Raw genomic sequence first — 24843 nt, forward strand, 5'->3', positions numbered from 1 at the left:
GGAGGAGCCTGATGTGGGGCTTGATCCCATAACGCTGGGATCATGCCCTGAGCCGAAGGCAGATGCTTAACCACTGTGCCACCCAGGCGCCCCCATAATCCACCACTTTAAAAGTGATTTTAAGACGAGAGCATGCATGTGTGTGTAGAGAGGTATACATATACATTTTTTCCATTATTTTCTTACCAGTCTTGCTCTGTAGGCTAAATAAGAAAGCATCTTTAGAATGCCCAGTCTACAAATGTTAGTCTCCTCCTCTTTGCCCCTCAGAGTTATGTGAACTCAGGAATTCCTGGGAACTCACTTCTTGGAGGAAGCCCACTCACTTGAAGCATGCTCTGGCTAAGTCAGGGATTTTGCCCCAGCCTGCCTCAGCTGCTCTGGTGCCCGTCTGCCTGCTGGGGTGGGTCTCCAGGCTCCAGTGTTTTCTCCCGTGACTCTAGTGGGCATTCAGAGCCAAACAGAATGTCAGCACCATGAGGGCCAGGACTTTGTTCTAGTCAAAGGAGTGTTTCCCCACAGCCTGCCCAGAAGCCGTGGCTCTAGAACAATGCCAGCACAGCTGTGATAGCTGCTCAGTTAGTAGATGTACAAATGCAAGTGGTGTTTGGTGACGTTTTGAAGCATGTGTAGGATTTTGATAGGTACAGACAACTTGGAGTTAGTTCCAGCAAAGGGACTGGCATGAGCAAGGTTGAGCGGTGGGAAAGGGCCAGGGTATAATTGGGGAAACTATGAGTAACTAGCTTTGCTAGCGTGAAGAGGTGAGCATGTTATTTCTTTGTTTGACTTTTTTTATTTTCTCCTCATCCAGCTCTACACCTTGTGTGTAGGCCCCCTGAAGAGGCATATTTTTCTAGACAGACCCAAGACAGGAATGCTTTGCTTTGGTGCACAGATGCAGGCACTCAGACCTCTGCCCCCAGAGAGGCACAGTGACCCCTGGCCCCCTGACACATTGGGGGAGTGGGTACTTAACCTGATGTCTCTTTGGCTTATGACTTCTAGGGAGGGGGCAGCATTCCTTCTCATCAATGTTAGGGTGTTCATGGGTTAGCAGCCCCAAAGGAAACACAAGGGTGGAAGACAGGGGCAGGAGTGAAGGCCTGACAAGGCTGGTGGCTGGGGCCTAAGCCAGGGCCTTTGCTTCTCTTGGCATCTCTGACAGGCCCTGCCCTTTGCTCCACAGGCTAGAGGAAGTCCCCCTGGAGGTGCTGAGGCAGAGGGAGTCCAAGTGGCTGGACATGCTCAACAACTGGGACAAATGGATGGCCAAGAAGCACAAAAAGGTGAGGGGCCCGGCCTTGGGCCTTGGGCTGGGAATTGGCAGCCTGGGGAAGAAAAGGAAGAGGAACTGTATCAGCTTAGAGGAGCAGGAGCTTCTCCAACTGCCAGCAGTCTTGAGTGTCCCCATCTGCCAGCTCTGAAAAGGGAACAGAAGCTGGCTGGAGGGCAGGGACTAATCTTTGGTCCTCCAAGATGACTTTATTTATTTATTTTTTTTTTAAAAATATTTTATTTATTTATTCGACAGAGATAGAGACAGCCAGGGAGAGAGGGAACACAAGCAGGGGGAGCGGGAGAGGAAGAAGCAGGCTCATTCCGGAAGAGCCTGATGTGGGGCTCGATCCCACAACGCCGGGATCACGCCCTGAGCCGAAGGCAGACGCTTACCGCTGTGCCACCCAGGCGCCCCTCCAAGATGACTTTAGATTCACACAGAACTTTGTCCTGGAGTCAAACTTCAAAGCCACTTTTATCCAAAAGCCCTTATGGGTAGCTTTCCTCCAACCCTTTTAGGAGAAGTTCTTTCTGCTACTTACCACCCACCTATCAGGGAGGACCTTATAATACTAGTAATAACTAACATGTGTTGAGCATTTACAGTGTGCTGGATACTTGACTTGCGTGAACCTTACAACTCTCCAATGAGGTTGGTAGCAGTAGTACCCCTACTTTATGGGTGACCCACAAATCAAGGTTTGAACCCAGGCAGTCTACATTTAGTGCCTGCATTCTTCATCACCACCCTCTAGATTAATGTGATGAGTTCCCTCTTGCCTCCTGGCCAAAGGAAAAAGAACAAAAAAGTAATCTCACAGTTAAATGGTCTTATAAAAATGAAAATACCCAGTGGTCCTCTCCTTGTTGGTCTTTCTTTAGACACTGGCTCTATTGCCCCGTAGGAACATCCTTGCCCACCACAGTGTGTGTGTTGATGCCCTTGGCCACCTGGGCAGGATCCAGTTACTCCCCAGCCTAGTGGAGGCCTGTCCAGAGCCTCATAGCCAGGGTCTCTCTGACAAGTTCCCAGGGCACAGAGCGAACCTGCTGTCCCACTGTCATCACCCTGATATGCTGGTCTGGTCCAGGCTGCCACAGCTGGCTGCAGGGCCTAGCAGAAAGCTCAGGACCGAAGGTCAGATATGGGCTTGGGCCCAGCCCCACTACTTCCCCTCGTCATGCCTGTGGCTAGCTGTGCAACTTCGTGTGAGTCACTTCACCCTCTCAGCCTTGGGTTCCCTGGTTGAGTGGTAATGACAGTCATGTTGGGAGGCTCCCTTGAGTTGGTGACTACAAAGCCCTGTGCCTATGGAGGAGAGGCACACCTAGGCCTGGGCTCTTTCTTGCTGTTCTATGTAGGCTTTGTAGTGTTCATTTTTTCTTATTAAATATTTCTCTTAAAAATTTTTTTTAAAGATAATTGTTCTCAATTGCTTCCTACATGACTCTGGGATCTATTTTCCTGCCTCTTACCCCTCAAGCTCTTACCTTGAGCTTCAGCTCCCTCTCCGCTGTCTGTCGTGACTAGTGGCTGGCAGGGACAGTGGATCCTTCATGCCCCAGCCTCCCTTGCAAATGGGGACTCTAAAGGGGAGCCTTGGGGAGCTCCTTTCAGCAGAGCAGGCAGCACTACTTCCTCTTCCCTTTTGCTTCCCTGGAACTGTGGTTAGAGGCCAAGGGCTCCCCCTGCCCAGGAAGGGCCACCAGAGGAGGCTGTACCCTATTCTACTGAGAGGCCCTAGCCCTCTGCTCTCTACTCCTTCCACCTCAGCTGTGGTCACCCTGGCCCTAGGAGCTCTTCCTGCCTGGCTGTGCAGGCTTGGGCTCTCCCTGTGATCAGGAAGTCATGGCACAGGAGGGACAATACCTGCTTCGGGAAGTGGGTCCAGACCCAACACTTCTGGACTTATGCTGAGTCCCCAGGAGGGGACTGTATGGAGGCAAGGTTCTGGCTAGAATGCTGTCTTCCCCTGTAGGGCTCTGCTCAAACCATGGCCAAGGCCTCCCAGAGTTCAGCAGGTAGGGTGTGGCCTCACTCAGCTGTCAATCAGAGAATGATAATCCCTTGTGTTTTCGTTTTGCTGAGCACTTTCTCTTGGTTTATCTTTTCTGATCCCCACTGTTGCCTCCTCTCTACGGCAGGCAGGTGGAGCTTGCCATCCCTATCACTTCTGTGCTAAGGAGGATTCCAGAGGCCAGAGTGGGAAAAGCTGGCTGTACTCCAGGTTCTCCATCCCCACCTCCCCAGCCCTGGCCTGAGTGAGGGCAGGGCCTCTTTGAAAACCTTAATGGACTGAAGGTATTCCTGGGCTCCCCTGGGGCAGGCCAACTATGACAGGGGGCTGTGACGATGGGGGGGTGCTGGCTCAGGTCAGGCTAAGCTTGGCCCTGAAGAGAGCCTAAAGGGCCTATGGCTCTAGGCCATACTATATCCCTTTGCCAAAGTCTTCACGGACCAAGTGGCCTCCTTAAGGAGACCCTTGTCCCACAGCAGCAGGAAACTATTTCCAGAGTCTGGGACAGTTCCCTTCCACTCCCTTCCTCACCCCCTCCTCACCCCACCTCTTCACCCCCTTTGCAGGCAGTCCCAGAAGCTCGAGCTTAGCTCCCATGACCAGCCACTCTGCTCTTCCCCCACTGCCTCCAGCCTGTCTGCCTGTCTCCTTCCTGGTTCTTGACACTCTCTGACCCTTGGAAAGTTTTCTCTTGTTTGTGTTGGTCATCAGGAAGGCTAGGCCTTCTGTGCTTCTCTGAGGATTCCAATGGGACTGTTTGAGGGGGTTTCCAGGTGAAGGGAAGTTAGGTGTGAGCCTGAGCCCCTGAGGCTTCTGTGTCAGGCATTTTCCTGGGATGGAGGGGTGGAGAGGAAGGCATTTATTGAACACAGACTATGTGTCAGGGCCCATGCTAGGCATTTTCCCACCCTTCTAATAGAATCCTAGGTATTGCCATTCTGTTCTTAACTATTGATGAGAATCGGTTGGCTCAAAGTCAGCACTGGATTCAAACTCACATCCAGTTGCTTTTCCCACTGCCCTGAGCTCCCATCTTTATCCCAGGCCAGGCTGCTTAGTGCAGGGGCTGAGGGGAGTGTCATTGGCCAGTACCCCCCACCACCATTCTATAGGAGTGGTGCCTCTGGTTTTGCCCTCACCCTCCTTGACCATTGGCCTTGAGGTCAGGCAGGATGATCAAGGCAGCTGCCTCATCTCATTCTGTCCCAAAGCCTAGGTGGAGCTCACCTCTCATCTAGCTCTGAAAGTCCAGTGAAGTTCAAAGTTCATGGGGCTGGATCCCTCTAGCCTGTGTGGTATAGGAGGTAGTGGGTTCCTGATGGTGTGACCTTAATATTTTCCCACTCTGTGTTTCAGTTTTCCCATTTGTAAAAGACATGATGATTTTTCAAGCTGGATTTTGATGGTGGAAACCTTATAAGAATTGAGCCCTAGCTCTGGGTCATGAGCTACCCCAAACACATCCTCCTTCTCCTCTCCGTTTGTGAGTGGTAGGAAAGACCTGTGCCATTGTAGCAAGAGTTGAAATCATAATTCATAGCTGGGACAACTGCCTCAGCCCTGAGCTGGTAATTGTGAGAGCTCAGGGTCAAGGAGAGCAGAAGAGAGGATTCATGACCAAAACAAAGACGGAGCCATTCTGATCAGCTCCCATCTTCCTTCTGAGTTCTGCTGAGTTCTCTCCCCTCTAGGTGGGCTGTGTCCTGCCACATCATTACTTAAACAAACATCCCCATGGAAGTGCCCAGGCCATGTCTCTGGGCTCATTCTGGGTCATCTCAAAAGCTATCCTCCCTGTAGCTTCAGCCATGCCCCACACCATGCAGATCCCTCCCTAGTGATGCCCCATGGGGCTCCTCCAACTTGAACAGTTCCATTTTAATTCAGAAAATGGTCCTGGGGATTCAGAATTATGTAGTAGACCTCAGGAATATCTGTTTTATCACTGGTCCAAGGCACAGGGAGACTGACATCACCTGGTGGCAGCATATCTAATTACAGCCATTACTCCCCCTGCCCCCGGGCATCCTAGGCTCTGCATTGTAGCAATAGTAGCAACAGGAGGGAAGTCCTCTTTTCTCCCCTTTTCTGCTTGCCCAGTGTGCTAACTGAAGGCCCACCAAACACCAACAGAAGAGCTAGGCTGGCACACAGCCTCCGGAGGAGTTGCCTCAGTGGATTCATGAGCACAGTCCTCTTTTTGACTTTCAGATCCGTCTGCGGTGCCAGAAGGGCATCCCACCTTCTCTGCGGGGCCGTGCTTGGCAGTACCTGTCAGGAGGCAAGGTGAAGCTACAGCAGAACCCTGGAAAGTTTGATGTGAGTGGCCCTTCTTTCATCCTACCCTCCTTCCCACATCTCTTGATGTCCTTCACAGGGCAGCAATCCTCCATGTGCTTACTTGGACCTCAGCAGTATGAGCTGATTAATAGGACCACCCATCAAATGCCCCACTGACCAGGCCTGTCCAACCTGTGACTCCTGGGGGCTCTGCCCATCTGAAGCTCCAGCAGTGAGCAGGCTTCAGTGGGGTGGACAGATTTTCCATCCTCCCTTCCAGCTCTTTCTCTTGTCAACCACCCTGTTTTGTTTTCTTGGGCTCAGTAGGCCACCTCCCAGCTCTTGGTTGTCAGGAGGGGACACTCAGACCACTTCCCTGACTGCCTTGGGCTCTGTCCTCTGGGCCTTTGGGGGCCTGCCCTCAGGGTCACAGAACCCTCAGTAACTCTTGGCCTCCCATCCTTGACTCTTTTCCTGCCTCATCCAAGCTGGCCAGACACAGTTCACCCATGCTGCTAGTGGGGTTGTCAGCCTTAAGGGTGGTGGAGCCAAACCAGTATCCTTTGGGGTTAGAAACCAGTCAGTGGCCAGAGAGGGTATCCTCTGCAGGCGTGCCTTCCCCTCCCTACCTGTTGCCCCCTACCCCATGGCTGCCAGAGTAAGAATACCCCTCCATTCGTGGGACTTCTTAGGGCCCACCTGGACTGGGCAGAAGCTCCAGCATGCTCCCCTATGGGAGGCACTTGGCTCCCCTGGGGTTACCCCTGCTTACCTGCCAGACCTGGCCCCAGGCATCAGGGTTTCTCCCAAGCTCTTAGGACTGGTGACAGGCAGTGAGACAGAGCTGCTAGCTACCAGCTCTTTGTTGACATACTTCATGCTTTGGCAAACACTCCTGCTTTGCCAAACCTGTTCCCTGAGAAGAGTAGGCAGGGCGGGGCAGCCTAGAGTTTCTGCTGTTGACCTGAAGACGGTGAGAGTCATTTGCTGGCAGTACTTGGCCGTGGGGCTGCAGGGTTTGGTGGAGTGTCTGCTTGGAAGCAGCTCTGGGAATCAGGGTGATTGTACTGTCCCACAGAGCAGCAATACCAGGCCTCTTGACTCCAGTGTCTTCTTCCCATCCATTTCATTTCAGGAGGCTGCATCCTGGGTGGAGGGGGAAAGTTCAGTTGGGAACCTCTGCCCAAGTCCATGGTTTACCTCTGGCTGCTAGAGTACAGGCATGGGAGCCAAGAGCTTCATTGGCCTGGCCAGACTCCAGGTTCCGTAGTTAGCAAATGTGAGCTCATCCTGTGTGAGTGGCAGAGCACAGAGCTGTGTGTGCATTTTGTGTGGTGGGAGTAGTGTATCTGGAGAGGAATTAGCCACCTTTTGAAGTCTTGAGGGTTGCTTGTGGGAGAAGGTAGACTTGCCAAGAAAGGCCTTCTAGATCCTCTGAAGCTGAGTGGTGGGTCCCCAGGGCAGCCCTGGGGGCTGAAACAGTGGTTTTCAAGCTCACCTAGAAGGACTTTGCCTGTGGATGACATGGACGAAGTGAGCAAGAATGAGAAGCCCCCTCTGGCTGCTGTGGACATGACAGCCAGAGGCAAAGGTACAGTGACAGGCTATTGGTGGCAGCACCTATGCCTGTATTCCCCTGAAGGCCCAGGTGGCTGACCCCAATCTCAGCTGTCAAGGTAGGTTCCGCAGCCTCTCATGGCTTCATGTTCTCCTGTACTTGCTAATTCTTCCTCCCTCATTGGGCAGGGCAAGACCTCTGTCCTTTTCTTACCTGGTTTTCTTCTCTGGCTTCATCTCATGATGGTGCAAGTGCCTTCAGGCTCTCTTAGAAGCTGCAGTAGCTGCATCACCTGCCAGTGGCCCACACCTGCCTTTGATTCCCAGAGCCCTTTCTTCCCATAGGCCCTTCAGCTATACCTCTTCCTTTCTGAACCACCTATGTGTGGTTAAGTGCCTTGGGCTGCTGAGGTACCAGGTGAGGACATCTTAGGAACTGACTTCTTGGGTTCTCAGGTCCCTACCTTACCAGAGCCCTCTGGAGAATTTGTGGGATCCTCCTCCCCTTTCTGACAAAAACAGTTCTGCATCGTACTCAGTATCCAGCCCCAGGTTTGACTTGAGAGGTTCATAGGACACACACAAGCCCCCATCCTGAAAATATGTGGGACTCTAGAGGTTGTACACCCTTTTCTTCAGCTGTGTGCCTGATCAAAAGCCCTCTGAAGGCACCTGGTCCTTCTTTCCACCCTCCAGCCTTGAACACTCTTATCAGTTTTTTTGCTCAGTACTTACTCTCTCAAGTTACCTGACATCCTAGGGTCTTTAGTTTAATGTTGGGACACACCCACTGAGGGGGCACAAGAGGGAAAGGGGCTTTTTTGAAGATACCTGCCAGTCAAGGCCAGGGCCTGGGTCTGTGCCCACGGAATCTAGCCCTCATCCCAGGGGGCTTCCCTAATGCTGCATTAGCCCGGCAGACAGCGTGTACGTGGTCTACTTCCCTGCTCAGCCCTCCAGGTTTCCTTTTTATTGATTTTTTCTTTCTATTTTTGTTATTTTTTTTAAGATTTATTTATTGATTTTAGAAAAAGTGTGAGAGAGCGCAAGTTTGTATGAGTTGGGGGAGAGGCAGAGAGAGAGGGAGACAAGCAGACTCCCCGCTGAGCAGGGAGACTGACGTGGGGCTTGATCCCAGGATCCTGAGATCATGACCTCAGCCGAAATCAAGAGTCGGTTGCTTAACTGACTGAGCCACCCAAGTCCCCCAATTTTTTCTTTCTATTTTTAAAGTTGGGGTATTTACAGAGTGAAATGCACAGATCTTAAGTGTGTAGTTCAGTGAATTTTGACAAAGAATACATATCCATGTAACCAACAAGCAAGTCATGACATAGAACATTTCAAATGATGGGGAAATGATTTTTCTTTGTGTAATACTTTGTTTTAAAAATGGTACTCATGTTAAAAGGTTCACAGAAGTTTAAAGAAAAGAGTAAAACTTCGTCGAAACCCCAGCACCCAGTGATGGCTCTGAGTTTAATGATTAAATGTCACATCCTTCCAGATAGCACTCTGTGCAGATCCCTCTATTCTTCTCTCTCTCCTTCTCATACACACACACACACACACACACACACACACACACCCCTTCCTGACTAGGTGATCCCACTTGCACAAGGAGACAGATAGCAGAGGAGTTGGGATCGATGGCCCTGAGTCAACCTGGCTTCCAGGCCCAGCTCCACCATTTTTCTAACCATGAGGACTTGGGCAAGTGACTTTTCTTTGATCCTGTTTCCTCATCTGTGAAGAGTATAATGATAGGACTTTTCTTTGAGGTTGAGAAGAGACAATGAGGCCCATGGGTAGCTCAGAGCAGTGCTAACAGTGGTAGCTATTGCTTTGATAGTAGCCTTCCGTCTTAAGGACCTAAGGTGTTTGAGTGAGTCTTGAATAAAGTGCCTGGAGGTTTTTTCCAGCCACAGCTATGACAGACACTCTTGACTACATGGGTCTTCCTGGAGCCAGGATCACCAGAGAGGGTTTCTAGGGCCCTTCCCTCCTTGCCTCTTTGCCCCTTCTCTCTCATTCTTCTCAAGCTTCCTTACCTGAGCTTCCTGACTTGTCTTCAGGAAGGCCCAGTTCATGATGGGATTGGGTAGGTATTGCCCCTAGCAGAGGGCTCCTCTAATACCTGGGACAGTTGTATCTTCCCAGCAGCCATCCCTAACTCCTAATACATCCTCTTGATCTTGCTTCTAGGAGCTGGACATGTCCCCTGGGGACCCCAAGTGGCTGGATGTGATTGAACGTGATCTGCACCGGCAGTTCCCTTTCCATGAGATGTTTGTGTCCCGGGGAGGCCATGGGTGAGCAGCTGGGTCTTATGGGCTGGAGGTGTTCTGGGCCCTGTCCCTCAGGGTGCAGAGGAGTAAAATCAGTTTGGGTGTATCTCAGGGACCCAGAAGCTGGGAGCGCCAAACTCTGCTGTTAGAGTTTCCCTTTGGTTTGAATCAGATGGGTCTCCTTAGCTTCTTCTCTTACCTTTGGGGCAACTTTTGTTTACTCCCCAGAGTGCTAGAGCTTGCCTGGTCCTCTTCTAGAAATAGGTTTTGGTGGGGAGAAAGAGGGTTAGAGATAACTGGGTGGGCAGAGGGCAAAGGTAGGTAAGCCAGGCCGGAGGACCAAGACAGACACCTGGGACAAAGCTTTCTGGCCAAGGAGACACAGCTGTTGAACGAGAGGCCCACACTTCCCGCCCTGACACACCCTTACCAGGCATCCTGCCTGGCTCTGCCTCTGGTTTTTCTTTGAGCCTCTGTTCTCATCTGTCAAATGGGTTGGGGCAGGACTGGGAGAGGTGCCCTCCCTGCCGCCTCCTCTGGTCTTGTGAGAGTCTGTGTGCTGCAGTGGGAGACCAACCCCTTGCTCACCACAGTCAGGTCACCAGGGAGGTGCAAATTCTGAGACAGGTCTGGTCTGGTAGGGGGTGGCAGAGTCATACCCATCTTCCCTGCCCCACTCGGCCCTTCTACAGCCAGCAGGACCTATTCCGTGTACTGAAGGCCTATACCCTTTACCGACCTGAGGAGGGCTACTGCCAGGCCCAGGCACCCATTGCTGCTGTTCTGCTCATGCATATGCCTGCTGAGGTACCACCAAGCCCTGGACGGGGTGAGTGGGTGGGCAGGGAATTCCCAGCAGAAAGGCCTCATGTCTCTCTTGCCCACAGCAAGCCTTCTGGTGCCTGGTGCAGATCTGTGAGAAGTACCTGCCTGGCTACTACAGTGAGCAACTGGTGAGTGCTTGCTGGGTCCAGACCAGGCCTGGGACCTGCCCTTTGTGGCCTCTCCAGGCCTTTCTCTCCACAGCTACTGTTGCCTCAGCTTAAAACCTTCCCAGACTTCTGTTGCTTTCAGGCTAAAGACCCAAGGCCTTCCAAGGTCAGGTCTTCTAAGCTCCAGAGTTATCGGTTTCATGCTGGCCTCCGTCTCTGCTTCCAGCCGTCTGGCTGCTTGGCAGGATCACAGTTCCTCCTGTGCACCAAGTTCCTCCCTGCTTCAGCCTTGGCATAGGCTTAAACCTCTACCCCCTTCATTCCCTCCTTTCCTTCAGCTTTCAGCCCTCAGGGAGCTTTTTGTGACCCTGACAGGTGGGACCTCTGGCACATGCTGATCCAGCATTCCTGGTTCTGCCATATTCTGGGCACTTAGCCACCTCCCCCACCAACGCCCGCCCTGCCGCTAGTCTCTTTGCTCCTGTGATTCATCTGTCTGCCCCCTTTCACTACATGCTCCTTGAGGTGGACCAGCTATGTCTGCTTTGCTCTTCAGTATATCCCAGCACCCAACACAGGGTTGGCTCCCTGCAGGCAGTAGCTGCCTAAGGGATGAATGAATGCCTGCCTGGTACTGGGAGGCAGAGCGTAGTCTGTCCTGCCTGCTTCGAGCCTACAGTCCTGGCCCCATGGCCTCACTGTGTCTTCCAGGAGGCGATCCAACTGGATGGGGAGATCCTCTTCTCACTGCTACAGAAGGTGTCACCTGTGGCCCACAAACACCTCAGCCGGCAGAAGATCGACCCGCTGCTGTACATGACAGAGTGGTTCATGTGTGCCTTTGCCCGCACCCTGCCCTGGAGCTCCGTGCTGCGCGTCTGGGATATGTTCTTCTGTGAAGGTACTGGGCTGGGCTTGGGGGAACACCCCTGCCTCTAACCCAGTCCACAGGGGGCCTCTATTTTCAGAGAAACTCCTTACAGGCCCTTTTACCACCCCCTCATGCAGGAGTCAAGATCATCTTCCGGGTGGGGCTGGTGCTGCTGAAACATGCTTTGGGCTCCCCTGAAAAGCTCAAAGCCTGCCAGGGCCAGTATGAGACTATCGAGCAACTGCGGAGCCTCAGCCCCAAGATCATGCAGGAGGCCTTCCTGGTCCAGGAGGTGCGGCCCGTACCCTCCCATCACCACTGGGTGGGAGTGGGAGACGTGGGGGCCCTTTAGAAGGGACCTAGTATAACTCTCTGCCCCGAAGGTGGGTCACTGGTGCCAGGCCTGGTGCTCAGCAGCTCAAGATGGTGTGGGTAGACCTTATCCTCCTGTCTTAATAAGACAAGGGCACAGAGAGGCCTAGGTTTGGAGGGCTTTCCCTGTTCTGAACCATTTGGGAATGAGAGAAGCTGCAACTCATTACCCTCTCTTCTTTCCTGGTACCACATCCATGGCCTTGGCTGTATTTTCCCGTTTTTCTTTCTTTTGTGGATTTTTGTCTGTCAGGGGCTGTACTTAGGTGACACATAGTTGCCCTGGGACTTGTGATCACCACAGGGACCAGACCCCCATTATTCCGAGGGTCAGCCGTTAGTGACCAGGGCTGGGGGATGATGAGGGAGAGCAGGGCCAGGTTGGGAGGTAGAGGGGAAGTTTCTTTCTGGTGCCCATTTTCCTATCATCACCCACACAGGTGGTAGAGTTGCCGGTGACAGAGCGCCAGATTGAGCGTGAGCACCTCATCCAGCTGCGGCGCTGGCAAGAGACCCGGGGTGAGCTGCAGTGCTGCTCCCTGCCCAGGCTGCATGGTGCCAAGGCCATCATGGAGGCGGAGCCAGGCCCCCGGCCCACCCTGCAACCTTCACCATCCATCCGCCTGCCCCCAGATGCCCCCTTCCCTAGCTCCAAAGGCAAGCCCAAGCCACCCAAACAGAGCCAGAAGGAGAAGGAGCAGTGGAAGCAGGCAAAGGCAAGTGCGCAGCTGGATAAGCCCCCAACCCCAAGTCAAGCCAACGTTGCAGCTGCTGCGGGAGATGCATGTCCCCCACAGGATGTGCCCCTGAAGGATCCAGCCCACCAGGATCCAGCCCATCAGGACCCAGCTCCACAGGACTCAGCTCCCCAGCATTCAGCCCATCACCGCTCCCAGGATTCAGTCCACCACCACTCCCAGGAGAGCCTGACGTCCCAGGAGAGTGAGGACACCTACTTGTAACCCTGGCAGCTCAGGCCTGTGGGGTGGGGTCTCCACACACCTACATGGCTCACAGACTGACATTCAAGGGCCTGCCCATGCTCTGAGGGCCCAGCTGCCTGGCCACTGGGTGGCAGAGAGTCTGGCTGGCCCAGCACAGATTCTGCCTGAGCCTTTTTATTTATTTTCCCCAGAGTGGAGCTTGGGCCAGCCCAGCTGGGCAGGCAGAAGTGAGGGCCAATGGGTGGGGCCTCACTCAGCCCCCTCCTCCTGGGGGGATGCTTCCCAGGGCTAGGGTGCTGTTGTGAGGAGAGAGGGTGGGGTAATGGGTGGGGTGCTCTTTGTGTAAAATAGAAACATGGTTTTGTACAGAAATAAACAGGCTTGTGTAGAGAGTTGGTGTGTGGCTAGGGACTGGGAAGGGGAGCCACCCCTGGTGCTTAGCATCTCTTCTCTGTACCTTACAGAACCCCTAATCCTGGCCCCAGCCCAGCACCAGAGCCTCCCTAAGAAGTACTTTTGCCATAGGCCAGTCCTTGTTCCTGGCCCCCACTTTCCCTCACTCCATCCCCTCTGCCCCATGTCCACCAGTCTGCCATGGATGAGGGTCACCGGAGCTAGAGCCCAGTGCTGGAGCAGAGCAGGGCCTGCTTCCCAGGCCTTGGTCCCTACCCATCTCTGAGGGGAAGGGGCTCATTAAGGAAGTCTTTTCAGGGCCCTTCTCCACCAACGCCCCGCACCTGAATGCCACTTCAGACCCCATTAAGGTTCTGAGTGTTCATTTTGGGTTGAGTGCTGGCACCAGGGGACGGGGACCATGAATGCCCTTACGTGCTAAGTCCAGGCCTCCACTGGACACTGAGGGATGAGGGAAGAAATTTGGGTCTTTGATAGAAGGCTGCGTGCGGTTTCCTGAGCACTTAGCATGTGCCACGCTGGGCTGGTTGTGTCACCAGCTGATCAGATAGTCTCTGTTATCCCCATTTTACAGATGAGGAAACAGAGGAGCTGAGTGGGAAAGATGATACTGGTCGATTTGCACCTAAAACCCCTCAGTTACCTCTCCTGACCAGGGGGCCCGGTGACCTGGCAATGCCACTGAGGGCCCAGGAAGGCGCTATGGTCACAACCTGATGACTGGTGAGGGTAAGGACAGGGTGTCCCTGGGAAAGGCCCCCCCTTCTGCTGAGGAAGCAGCTTTTCCAGTCAAACAATAGCAGCTGTTCCTGGCAAACTACCAAGCTGGGCTGGGCCATGGTGGGAGGGGGTGGGAGAGGGAGGAGAAGAGCCTCCCTAGAAGTTTTCAGGAATCACAGGGGCTGGGCCTGGAACATCTTGTCCTGGTACAGCTGGGGATACTGAGGCCTAGGGAGGTCAAGTGTCATGTGAGCCTATCAGGGCAGACTACCCACTTCCTGCCTCCCACCCCTCACCCCTGTTGTTGCCCACCCCATCTGTACCTGCCATGAGAGGCTTTGAGGACAGTCCCCTCCCCCTGGCTCTCCAGGGGACAGGCCAGGATGTGGCAGCTGCAGTATTCCACAGGAATCCCTTGAGCCAAAGAGTCCAGGGAGGGAGGGTGCTGCCCAGCTTCCATCCACTACAGTACAGGTTCTTGAGCAGGCAGGAGGCTTGTGTAGGCCTGCTGGGTCCCAGTCAGGCCTAAGGCTGGTTTTAACCTGTTTGGTTCAAAGCCCCAGATCTGAAGCCTGAGGATGCTCAGGCCAGACAAAGCACCCCCCCCCCCCAGCATGATCTGTCTGTCCTGCTATAGGGCCTAGGTGTGCTGATACCTGCTTAGCTTTGGAGCCTTCTTAAACCTGAGGTGGCCTGAGCAGAACCCAGTTCTAATGTTGAAATGACCCCAAGTTGGTCTAATAAGCCTCAGATCTGGGGCATCTGCCAGTGCTGGGGGACTCCGTGGGCATGAAACAAGTTTACATGTGCTCAGGCCACCTTGGTTCTGCTAATGGCTGCAGGCTTTGGGAGGCCTCAACAGGGCTGAAGTCTCAGGTCTGAGATCTGAGTGCCCAGTGAGCCCAAGATGCATGGGCCTGTCCCCTGAAGTCTGGGCTTTGAGCATCCCTGGCCCAAGCACTTAGTCTTGAAGGGTCTCAAGCCTGGCCACCTTCACCCCCTACCTCACAGTATGTTATTCAGTTATAAGTGGCTGGGGCACTCCCTATTTCTGTGACCCTCGTGGGTAAGCCCCTTCTTCCATAAAGGGAAAGAGGGAGGAAGGTTGGGAGAGAATCACAGAGTCACGGGGGCTGCAGAGCCTACCCCTACCCCTCCATGCTCCAAAGTTTTCTGGGCAGCACTCTGATCCTAGCTGAGCTCCCGTTCGTCCCGCGGCCCTTCGGCTTCAAGGATATCAATCATAAGACTGAAGGACAGAAACCATTCCACACCTCCCTCCTGCTTCCGACCCCTGCGAAGAAGGCGACCTGAGGAAAAGGCGGAGCCCCGGAGAGGGGGCGCGGCATGGGCGGGGCCTGGAGGACTCAAGCGGGCGGGATCAGCCTGTGATCCCCTAGCCGTAGCTAAAGGGGCGGAGTCATCAGGGGCGGGGCTCGGCGGGCTGGAATGTGAGGGATGAAGCTCTGGCCTTAAGAAGGAGGCGTGGCCACTCTGGATAGGCCGCCCGCCCCTCAGGGCGTGGCCGTCAGGGAACTGGTCGCGGCGAGCGGCTGGGAGGGTCCGCAGCGTAGCTGGCGGCATGGACGCGGCCGCGCCGCGGCTCCTTTAAGCCTCCGGCCCCGCCCCCACCGCCCCGTCCCCGGCGGCGGCCTGGGTCTGGTTGGCGGCGGGGTCGGGTCCGCGCGGACCGTGATGGAGCTGCACATCCTAGAGCACCGGGTGCGGGTGCTGAGCCTCGCCCGCCCAGGTCTCTGGCTTTACACCCACCCGCTCATCAAGCTACTCTTCCTGCCCCGCCGCAGCCGGTGCGCGCCCGGGTTCGGGGGCACAGGTGGGGGTGGGCTCCGCTGTTGCTCCGGGACGGGGTCGGGAGATTAACATCGCCGCAGGGCGAGAGGGAGCGGGCGGGGAGGGCCCTTCTCCTCCCTACCCCACCCCCCCGGCCGCCATCCGGCTTGGGCCTACCCTCCCTGGGACCGCCGCCTATCCGGCCCCGTGAGGCCCCCTCCTAGGGCCAGTTAAGGCGCAAACAACCTGGGGTGAGCAATGCTTAACTCCAAGTTGTGTCAGATGGGGACAGTTCCTTCCTGGCGACTGCGGGGAGCTTCTTCCAGACGCCTTCCATCGGGTCAGAGGGGCTGGTCTAGGGGGCCCGAAGTCCAACGCCCCCAGGGCTGTAGCGGCGGGTGAGCCTCTCCTCCTTCCCGGAATGGAGGGTCGGGTGATCCTACAGACGTTGGGAGGCGAAAAACAGTTCGTGATTCCGGTGATGAGGCCCACACCCCACTGGCCCGGGGAGAAAATTGATGCTTGAGGGGGCAGGGAGGCGCCCAGCAGGGGTCCTTCTGGGCGAACTGGAGCGAAGTCCTGCCGGCCCCCTCCGCCCAACCCAGGCTGAAGATGCCCCCCACCCCCATCCAGGTGCAAGTTCTTCAGCCTGACGGAGACCCCTGAGGATTACACGCTCATGGTGGACGAGGAGGGCTTCAAAGGTGGGGGCTGGGCTGGGGAAGGATGTCGTGCTCCCCTCTTTGTGGGATTCTCACTAGATCCTGGGATCCAAAGTCGCAAGAGCTGGGGCCTTGAAGGCAGATGGGTCTGGGTTCGAATTCGAATCTGCCACTCACTGGCTGTGTGCCCTTGAGCAAGTCACTTCCTCTCTCTGAGCTGTTTGTTTCCTCTTATGTAAAATGGGTATAGTTACGGTTCTGATCTAATAGGGTCCTGTGAGAACTTTATAGACAGGGCTGTGAAGGGCACTTAGCAACCTCAGGCCAGTAGCAGAGCCTCAGTTACAGTTCAGGGCAAGAATCGGGGGTTCCTGTGGCAGTTATGTCCCCCTGGCCATTATTTCTCCCTGGTCTTTTCTCTCTGGTGCTGATCACCCCCTCCCTGGCTGGTCTGGGAACTCCAGGAGTCTGAGGGTTGGGAAGGGAATGCAGGAGCAGGCAGCCAGCCAGCCGACGTCAGGGTCCTGGGGGGCCGGCCTCCTGGCTGCACTTGGGAGATTAGCAGCCACCCGGGCCCTGGCTTCTACTCTGGACTGGACGCCAGCCTGGTTTCTCCCTGGTCCCTGAAGCTGACATCTGGCTTCTACTCCTGCCGTCCCGATCCCTCCTCACAGGCCTGGAGCCTCAGGCCATGAAATTGAGGCTTGGCCCATCCTCCACTGTAGCTCTTCGGGCCTTAGTTTCCCTGTTTGTACTGCAGGAAAGTCTGGGTCTGCCCGGGGAGAAGGGCATCCCTCTGCTAACCTGATTTGCTGATGCCCCCTGGTGGTGCCATGTGGTATAAAACCTCAATCTGCAGAACGCTTTCGTGAGGTATATGCTCTCATCCCGTTTTACATACGAGGAAACTGAGATTCAGAGAAGTTAAATCATTTACCCCAGGTCAACAGCAAGTAAATGGTGAGGCTGGGATTTGAACCCAGGTCTGTCTGAATCTGGAGCTCCAGTCTTAACTGGGAGGTTTCCATCCCTAGCAGGCTAGCACCTGAAGCACTTCCTCAGTCCTTGCATACGTGTAGTTCTCAGGAGCAGAACTTGGGAGAGGGAGACAGCCCCAGTCTCCAGACCTGCCCTTACCTTAGTAGAACCCCACCCCCCCCCCAGCCCAGACAGGGAAACCGAGGGGCAGGGGCCAGCCCGATAGGCCCTGACCTGCTGTATACTTCCTGCTCGCAGAGCTACCCCCGTCTGAGTTCCTTCAAGTGGCTGAGGCCACATGGCTGGTGCTGAATGTGTCATCCAACAGTGGTGCAGCAGTGCAGGCTGCTGGGGTCACCAAAATCGCCCGCTCAGTCATTGCGCCATTGGCAGAGCACCACGTGTCTGTGCTGATGCTGTCCACTTACCAGACAGACTTCATCCTGGTGAGTTTTCGGCAGGCTTCGGTGCGGGGCAGGGTGGGCACGGGTGCCTGGGGACTCATGTGATGTGTCATCCCTCTGTGGTCCAGGTGCGGGAACAGGACCTGTCCGTGGTGATCCACACGCTATCCCAGGAGTTCGACATTTATCGAGAAGTGGGCGGGGAGCCTGTGCCTGTTCCCAGGGATGATTCCAGCAATGGCTTTCCCCGTTCTCAGCATGGTGAGGCTACCTTCTGACACCCAGACCTAGGCAGGGCCTCCTCTTCCCGCTAGGGCCCTTCCCTTGTGAGGGTTGGTCTGTGGGCATGGGGATACCAGCTGACACTGACTACCTCACAAGATAGGGAGCTATGGTGGATAAAAGAGGTGGGTTCCCGTAGAGCGTGACCATACCCCACACCCAGGCCCCTCCCTCTCTGGCTACCAGGGGGCGCCCCAGCCCACAGTCGCCCTGACAGCTGCTGCCTGGTCCCTCCTAGCAGGGCCCAGCCCCACCGTGCATCCCATTCAGAGCCCACAGAACCGCTTCTGTGTCCTCACACTGGACCCTGAGACGCTGCCAGCCATTGCTACCACGCTCATCGATGTTCTCTTCTACTCCTACAGGTGGGCCTTGTTTGCGCCTTGTCTCTTTGTCCTCACACCGTTGTTCCCTGTGCTGTGTCCCACCACCTCCCTCGGGTCCCTCAGTTCTGCCACTGTGTGCCCTGTTCTGTGTCATGGGTTCCTGGCAGCCTGCGATACCCGTGTGCCCCTCACTGACGTTCAGGGAAGATTCCAGTGTAGCTGCCACCCTTTCCTGCAGTGTGAACTGAGACAACCCCGAGCCATGGGTTGGTCTGGCCCTCCGCCAGCCCCAGAGTCCAGTGTCTTTGGAAGAGGCAAGATTCTTAGTCCTGTCCTACCCCCACCTGACACCATCAGGAGATCAGGGCCCTCAGACAAGGGAGGAAAGGAGCCCAGGGAAGGGGGGAGATGCAGTGGGCTGGGTGCCCCGAAGAGCACTTGAGCCTCCTGTCCTTTTCCAGTGCGCCCAAGGAGGCAGCCTCTGGAGGCCCTGGACCCAGCTCCATTACATTCTTTGCCTTCTCCCTCATCGAGGGCTACATCTCCATCGTCATGGACGCCGAGACACAGAAAAAGTATGTGACTCCTAAGCCCCGTGGACCACAGATGCCAAGCCCAGCCCTAGGGAGGGAGGAGGCGGAGTGTGAGACTCTGAGGTCACCAGGTCACCCTGGTTCCAGGGGCTCACATTGGGGCAGGGAGGGGAGGGGTGGGTGCCCTGCCCACTACCCATCTGCCCCTGCAGGTTCCCCAGTGATCTCCTGCTGACCAGCTCCTCGGGGGAGCTGTGGAGGATGGTGCGCATTGGTGGACAGCCCCTGGGCTTTGGTGAGGGCTGCCTCTTGTGTGTTGGGGACTTGGGGAGGACCTGGGGGGGCGGCCAGGATGATCCACCACATGGACTTCCCCCCCGCGCATAACCCTCAGATGAGTGTGGGATCGTGGCCCAGATCGCAGGCCCCCTGGCTGCGGCTGACATCTCTGCCTACTACATCAGCACCTTCAACTTTGACCATGCCCTGGTGAGCGCCATGGGTTGGGCTCCTGGAAGGACACTGAGACCCGGGAGGGTGGGGAGGGTGCAGGGTGTAGTCCGTTTAGGCTGGAAGGCTGGCGTGGCTCTGACCCCTCCCTCTGCCCACCTGCCCACAGGTGCCTGAGGATGGCATCGGCAGTGTCATTGAGGTCCTCCAGCGACGGCAGGACGGCCAGGGCTCCTGAGGCCTCCATGCTCACCCTTCGCCCCAGGCTTCCAGAGACTTCTCTAAGCTATTTCCTCAAGCTCTGGGATGAGCCCTATCCACCCGCATTCCTGCGGGGGGACCCCTCCTTCTGCTCTCTGTATGTAAGCTGCGTGCAGGCACCGGCTCTAACGTGGACACGCGTGTCTGCCCACGCAGGGGAACACGGTGCTCTGGGCTTCCTCCGGGAACCCCTTTCCCCATCACTCCCTGCGAGGCCTCAGCGTTTGCACAGTCCCTGCCTGAGGTCCGAGCCCTCCCCCCCACTCAGCGCCCTGGGCCAGCTGCTCCCTAGATAGGGCCCCGATTTCCGTTCTGCCTCTGGCTGGGTTGCCTTCCCTGGCCAGGTGATTCTGACAGTGCCTGCCCCTTTGGGGGCCTCCGAGAAAAGTATTTTTACATCTTTCTCCCTTTTTTATTGACTTGTTAATAAAGGGCTTGTAGTTACGAAGGGTTGGGCTGTGGTCCATGGGGGTTGTCTGAGCTCGGGCAGGGCTGCTCTGCTGCTCCTCCCAGCCCGTCTGCCTGAAGTCCTGGTCTGTCCCTGTATAGCTGGCTCTGGCTGGGCTCACCTGATTTCTCACCTCGGGGAGAACTGAACCTTTGAGAAGGGAAGTGACTTAGCCAAGGTCACCTGATTCCCATCCAGGGCTGCCTGCCTGTGAAGCTCAGCTTCTTTCTTCCTTGCTGCTTCTGGAATATCCCAGAAAGTTCTGAACATGGTTAGAGACTTCAAGACCCTTCCACCTGGAGGCCCTCCAGCCTTCCCTGCCACCTTGGATGTGACTGGCCTATTGCAAAACCCCTCAAGGAGGGCCCAAAAGCACCCTTCTTCTGGGCTGCTGCCTGCTTGCTTTTGCACCGTGCCTGAGTCCTGGAGGTCCCTTACAGGAGTCCTTGTTGGCCGAGAGATCAGTTAGTTCTTTTCAGCAGGGCTGTCCTGGAGTAGTAGTGGGAGGGGGCCAGCCAGAGTGGGCACCTGGGAGTCTAGGCACTGGGCTTCCCCTGGCTAGAAGGACAGGACAGGGGCCCAGAGGTCACCTGGAACCCACTCTGCCTTCAGAGACTGCCTTCCTGGGCCAGAAGTTCAGCACATGTGGGCCCAGGTTTCCTGTCACAGAAGGGCTGCCTCCTTCGTGAGACTGGGATTCCACTGTGAGCCAGATGGGACCCTATAGATGTCCCGGGGAGGTTATCAGGTACCCCCAGCCCAGACCCGCCCGCACTCAGGAAGGGAAGAAGGGTGTGACTTCGGCGTATTCAGAGGTCACAGTGGCTCCCCAGAAAAGCCAGAACGGGGGCCAGGCCTCTGGCAGTGTGCCCATCCCTGCCTCTGGGAACCCAGGGGCTGCAGGTCGCGGGAACAGAACGCACAGCCTAGCCGGGTGAGTGAGCGGTCGGGGACCCTAGGCCAGCCCCTTCCCCTCAGCCTCCATTTCCTCATGTCTGTCACGATCAAGGAGGCAGCTCCTTCAGGACCCCTCTACTTCTCCGTGCTGGGAAGGGGTCATTGCTTTGTAGTTTGACTTCCGGGGGTAAGAGGGAGTTCTGGCTTCTCTTGAGGGCACACCTTGAGCCCTGGCTCGAAGGATGTCCTGGGCTAAGTGGGGGCTGTAGAACCAGAATCCTTAGGGCTCCTGACCTGCAGGTAGAGAGCTCCTGGGCCCCATGTTCAGCTTTGGGCGGGGGGGAGTTCTGTCCATCTGTCTCCGTGTGAGTCACTGCCTGATTTAGGTGTTTCTGTTATCCTGGCTTTCCGGGTGCATCAGGCTTCACGTAGTCCCTCAAACCAGGCCCTAATCCAGCATTGGAGCTTGGGGCTGCCCATAGGACTGGCCTGGGTAAGGGGGCTAGTCCGACTAGCTAATCCGCTAGAGCCCATGTGTGTCTCTCTGCCACATGTGTGTGAGCCCGTGTGGAGGGGTTTTAGCTCCCAGGGCATTAGGGCGCTTGGAAGTCACTGGGTCAGCTTGGTTGTCAATAGGTTACAAATGGGGAGATCTGCTCTGGGATTGCCAGGGACCCCAGGAGCCACCTAGGGTCAGGGCACAGGGCTTGGGAGGTGACTGGGGCACACTTATCTGAAAGGGCGACGTGACCCTGGACCTAACACGTGGCTAATGCTCTCAGTGCCATCAGATAGACAGGCCTTAAGCTGTCCCAGGCTGAGGTGGAGCCTGATAGAATCACCTCTTATCCTACCTGGGCCCCTGGAGAGTTCTAGAACAAAGGAAATCAGTCTGATCCGCCCAGGCCTGGAGTTGGGCTCAACTTGGGTCATTCATAACTAAAGTTGGGGGTGTTCATTGGCACACAGCCCATGTCCTTGTCCTTCCAACCCTGGGCACCCCTGTCTACCTGTCCACATCAGCACAGCCATTCCTGAGTGCAAGAGTCGAGGCCCTAGACTGCAGAGCCTGAGTGCCCATCCTCATAAAGATGGCAGCCTGTGCCTGGGGAAGGCCCTGCCCACAGTCCCTTGGGGAGTAGGAAGGTGCTCTCAGCCCTCCTACTGCCAGCCCAGTGTCTGGCATCTGCTGGGCGGATGTGAACCGGGTTGGGAGGTGGTGCTCCTGGGTGGGTGGGAACGGAGATGAGGAAAGCTCAGGCAGAGACAGTCGAGGCTCATTTCCATGCTCACAGGTTTTACCTGCCCATGCAGAGGGAATGACCTGTTAAGTCCTCCTTGAAGTTACTGGAGCAGAAATTCAGAGTATAAAGTCCTCATCCCCACCCCTGCCAGGCAGGGCTGTATGGTCCCATGCTTGTTGCCAAGTCCCAAGGAAGCTGGCTTCTTGGTCCTGTGTAGGAGGGAGAATAAACCCATACCTTCTCGGATGTCCCAGCTGGACATCTGGAGGGAAGGGACCGGGCAGGAGGCAGGAGGGCAGCCCCATCTGCAGCTAGCTGACAGTATGGGGAAGCGGATTCCCCCATCTGCGCAAGAACTGGGAAGGGCCATTAACTTGTGTATTCAACACACGTTCTCATTAACCCCCTGTTTTACACGAGAAGTGTAGTGACTTGCCCGAGGTCACAGAGTTGAGCAGGGCAACACCGGATTTCAAAAAGGTTAACCGTGGCCATAGCCTGGGGACGTCCCCTGGGGGAAGGGACACTTTAGCTGAACCCTGAGGGATGGGGATGATTTTGCAAGATCCCTCGCAATCCCAGCTGTCTGCGTCGGTGGCTGGGTGTCTGCTGCCGGTGGCTGTGAATGTGTGGGCAGGCACGCGACGCCTGGCCCTGGCTCCTTCCTGACCCCGGGCTGGGACCAGTGGGTGTGTTGGGCAATGGCCGTGGTTTGTCTCACTTTCCCAGGAGGGCCCTGGTGCTGGGGTTCTGGAGCCAAGGGTGCCTCAGATGGGGTGCCCGGGGCTTCCTTCTCGGCGGGGGGGTGGTCATGATGCCGATGTGAATGTAGATGCTGCACAGGGCTCCATGCTGGCCGTCAGTGCAGACCTCTGTGAGCGTCTCTGCAGACGTGCCTGTTTCGGCCAGAAAGTGTGTGTGTCTGTCTGTCCACACGTGCGTCCGTGTGTCCCAGTGTGTCCTTGTGCCTCTTTCTGCAGCTGTACGTGCATCTGATTTCGTCTGAACATCAGCGGTGTGCCTGGCTCCATTTCTGCGCGCGTCCCGTGTACATGTGGCCGGAGGCATCTGCCTGTTTGCAAGCACGTGGACGTGGCTGGTGCTGGTGTCTGTATCTCTGCTCTCATCTGTGGCGGGGCAGTGTCTGTGTGTCCACCTGTGCTGGTGTGTGCATCTGGTGTTTTCGTGTTTACTTGTGTGTCCTTGTGCGCCCTCCTGTCCACCTTCCTTCTCTCGACCCACATCCTCTCAGGCCTTCCTGCCTCTCCCTAGTCTCGGGAGGCCCAGCTTCCTCCGGTCTCCAGGGGACTGCTGGGCTGTGCTGGGCGCCCCCCTCCACCCCTCCACCATCGCCCTCCGCCCCAGCGGCCTCAGCATCCCTGGTCTCTCTCCTACCGTTCTGTCCACTCCTCCTCTGTCTGCAGCCTGAAGCAAGTCTGGCCTGGCTTTCTGCCCCTCTGTCCGGGCCATCCGCCGTGACACAGAGACATCAATACCCCCGCCACACACACACACACACACACCAGGTGCCCAGCTCCTCCATCCTCCACAGCCTAGCCCTCGCTGCTTCCCAGGCTCCTGATTCAGCCCACAGTTGTCCTCACCTGTGCTTCCCAGGCTTCCTGCTGGTGTCCGTGTCGTCTGGCTGCACAAGTGAATTTTCCCCAGCCAAGTCTTAGTGTGTCCCTTCCCTCCCCGACCACCAGCCTGGGCAGAGCCTCGCTCGGGAGGTCTGCCTTGGAGATGTCCTGGCTGCAGCAGCTCTTCTGGCTGCTCTGCTGTTGTGCCTTGCCCTGGACTCGCTCCCGCCCAAATCTGGGGCCTGTCCTGAGCTGGCAGGCCCTGGCCTTCAATGTTGAGGTGGGCCTTCTCTAAGTCAACGAAGAAGAGCTCTGGGACAGGTGCTAACCAAGCAGTAACAGGAGGGGCTACGGGAGACCTCTGACTCTCACCTGCCCCCTTGCAGCTGACTCACTGCTTTTCAGTCCCTTGGTTTCCCTGGAGTTGCCCTGTTTTTAAGCTCTGCCTTAAAAAAAAAAAAAAAAAAAAAAGAATTTTTTAAAATTGAGGTGAAAGTCACATAATACATAACCGACCGTTTTAAAGTAAATAGCTCGGTGGCATTTAGCACATTGGCAATGTTGTGCAACTACCACCTGTATAGTTCTGGAACGTTTTCATCACTCCCAAAGGAAGCCCCACACCCATCAATAGTCACTCCTCATCCCCTTTCCTACCAGTCCCTGGCCACTGCCAATCAGCATCCTATCTCTGTGGATTTCCCTGTTCTGGACAGTTCATGTAGACAGAATTATATAATATGTGACTTTTGGCCTCGAGCTTGTTTGACTCAGCCTGATGTTTTTGAGGTGCTTCTGGTGGTAGCATATATCAGTACTTCATTCCTTTTTGTGGCTGCATAACGTTCCATTGTATGGACATACCACTTTTTAAATTCATTACCTGTTGATGGACATTTGGGTTCCCACCTTGGGCTATTAGGGGGACCCAACATTTGTGTTTACTGCCATATTCTGCTTCTCTTCCTTCCTTACATGCTTTTTCTGTGGACAGAGTGGCCCCAGCTGGCCATATCCCCATCACCCATCGAATGTCCACCAGTAGGCCTTTGGACAGAGCAAGCTTTGATGGCCTTTTCTCCCCTTGGAGCTGCAGGGTGTTTCTTCGTTTCTTTTCTTTTCTTTTCTTTTCTTTTCTTTTCTTTTCTTTTCTTTTCTTTTCTTTTCTTTTCTTTCTTTTCTTTTCTTTTTTGAAGATTTTGTTTATTTGAGAGAGACAGAGAGCATGAGGGGAGGGGGCAGAGGGAGAAGGAGAAGCAGACTCCCCACTGAGCATGGAGCCTGAAGCGGGACTCAATCCCAGGCCCCTG

The 24843-nt window shown here is 55.6% G+C and overlaps 3 protein-coding genes across 9 annotated transcripts in view; all 3 read left to right on the forward strand.

The window, feature by feature from the left end:
- The window catches only part of TBC1D10A (TBC1 domain family member 10A), a 30586-nt gene extending 17693 nt beyond the window's left edge, over window positions 1–12893 (forward strand). The window contains exons 2-9 of the mRNA XM_002915570.3: window positions 1190–1289; window positions 5511–5618; window positions 9342–9448; window positions 10117–10231; window positions 10312–10377; window positions 11068–11257; window positions 11365–11519; window positions 12040–12893. Coding sequence (XP_002915616.2) covers window positions 1190–1289; window positions 5511–5618; window positions 9342–9448; window positions 10117–10231; window positions 10312–10377; window positions 11068–11257; window positions 11365–11519; window positions 12040–12561 — 1363 coding nt within the window. The 3' untranslated portion in view covers window positions 12562–12893. The remainder of the gene's footprint in view (window positions 1–1189; window positions 1290–5510; window positions 5619–9341; window positions 9449–10116; window positions 10232–10311; window positions 10378–11067; window positions 11258–11364; window positions 11520–12039) is intronic.
- A 2268-nt stretch (window positions 12894–15161) lies between these two features.
- On the forward strand, window positions 15162–19810 carry CASTOR1 (cytosolic arginine sensor for mTORC1 subunit 1). 7 transcript variants are annotated; one of them, XM_034638869.1, is made up of 10 exons: window positions 15169–15485; window positions 15751–15866; window positions 16102–16172; window positions 17367–17554; window positions 17641–17773; window positions 18033–18159; window positions 18582–18695; window positions 18866–18948; window positions 19048–19142; window positions 19273–19809. In XM_034638869.1, exons 2-10 carry the CDS (start codon window positions 15751–15753, stop codon window positions 19339–19341), a joined length of 996 nt encoding a protein of 331 aa, XP_034494760.1. In that variant the 5' UTR covers window positions 15169–15485; the 3' UTR covers window positions 19342–19809. The 7 variants fall into 7 exon arrangements, with proteins under 7 accessions (XP_034494758.1, XP_034494760.1, XP_034494763.1 ...); XM_034638867.1 differs by lacking the exon at window positions 16102–16172 and having other exon boundaries at window positions 15162–15485; window positions 19273–19810; XM_034638868.1 differs by lacking the exon at window positions 16102–16172 and having other exon boundaries at window positions 15174–15485; window positions 18036–18159; window positions 19273–19808.
- Window positions 19811–20002: 192 nt separating this feature from the next.
- LOC117795219 lies at window positions 20003–24292 on the forward strand. The gene is made up of 2 exons (XM_034638874.1): window positions 20003–20746; window positions 22934–24292. Exons 1-2 carry the CDS (start codon window positions 20540–20542, stop codon window positions 23630–23632), a joined length of 906 nt encoding a protein of 301 aa, XP_034494765.1. The 5' UTR covers window positions 20003–20539; the 3' UTR covers window positions 23633–24292.
- Window positions 24293–24843: the final 551 nt, after the last annotated feature.

The sequence above is a fragment of the Ailuropoda melanoleuca genome, chromosome 12 (assembly GCF_002007445.2).
Source record: "Ailuropoda melanoleuca isolate Jingjing chromosome 12, ASM200744v2, whole genome shotgun sequence".
NCBI classification, from domain to species: domain Eukaryota; kingdom Metazoa; phylum Chordata; class Mammalia; order Carnivora; family Ursidae; genus Ailuropoda; species Ailuropoda melanoleuca.

Excerpts from the sequence above, each read along its gene's own strand:
- CASTOR1 (XM_034638867.1), top strand. The coding sequence starts at position 15,373 with ATGGAGCTGCACATCCTAGAGCACCGGGTGCGGGTGCTGAGCCTCGCC. Across the intron at positions 17,555-17,640 it reads ACCAGACAGACTTCATCCTG|GTGCGGGAACAGGACCTGTC; the intron begins GTGAGTTTTCGG and ends TCTGTGGTCCAG. Across the intron at positions 17,774-18,032 it reads CTTTCCCCGTTCTCAGCATG|CAGGGCCCAGCCCCACCGTG; the intron begins GTGAGGCTACCT and ends GGTCCCTCCTAG.
- LOC117795219 (XM_034638874.1), top strand. The coding sequence starts at position 20,540 with ATGTCCCGGGGAGGTTATCAGGTACCCCCAGCCCAGACCCGCCCGCAC. Across the intron at positions 20,747-22,933 it reads AGAACGCACAGCCTAGCCGG|CTGTACGTGCATCTGATTTC; the intron begins GTGAGTGAGCGG and ends CTCTTTCTGCAG.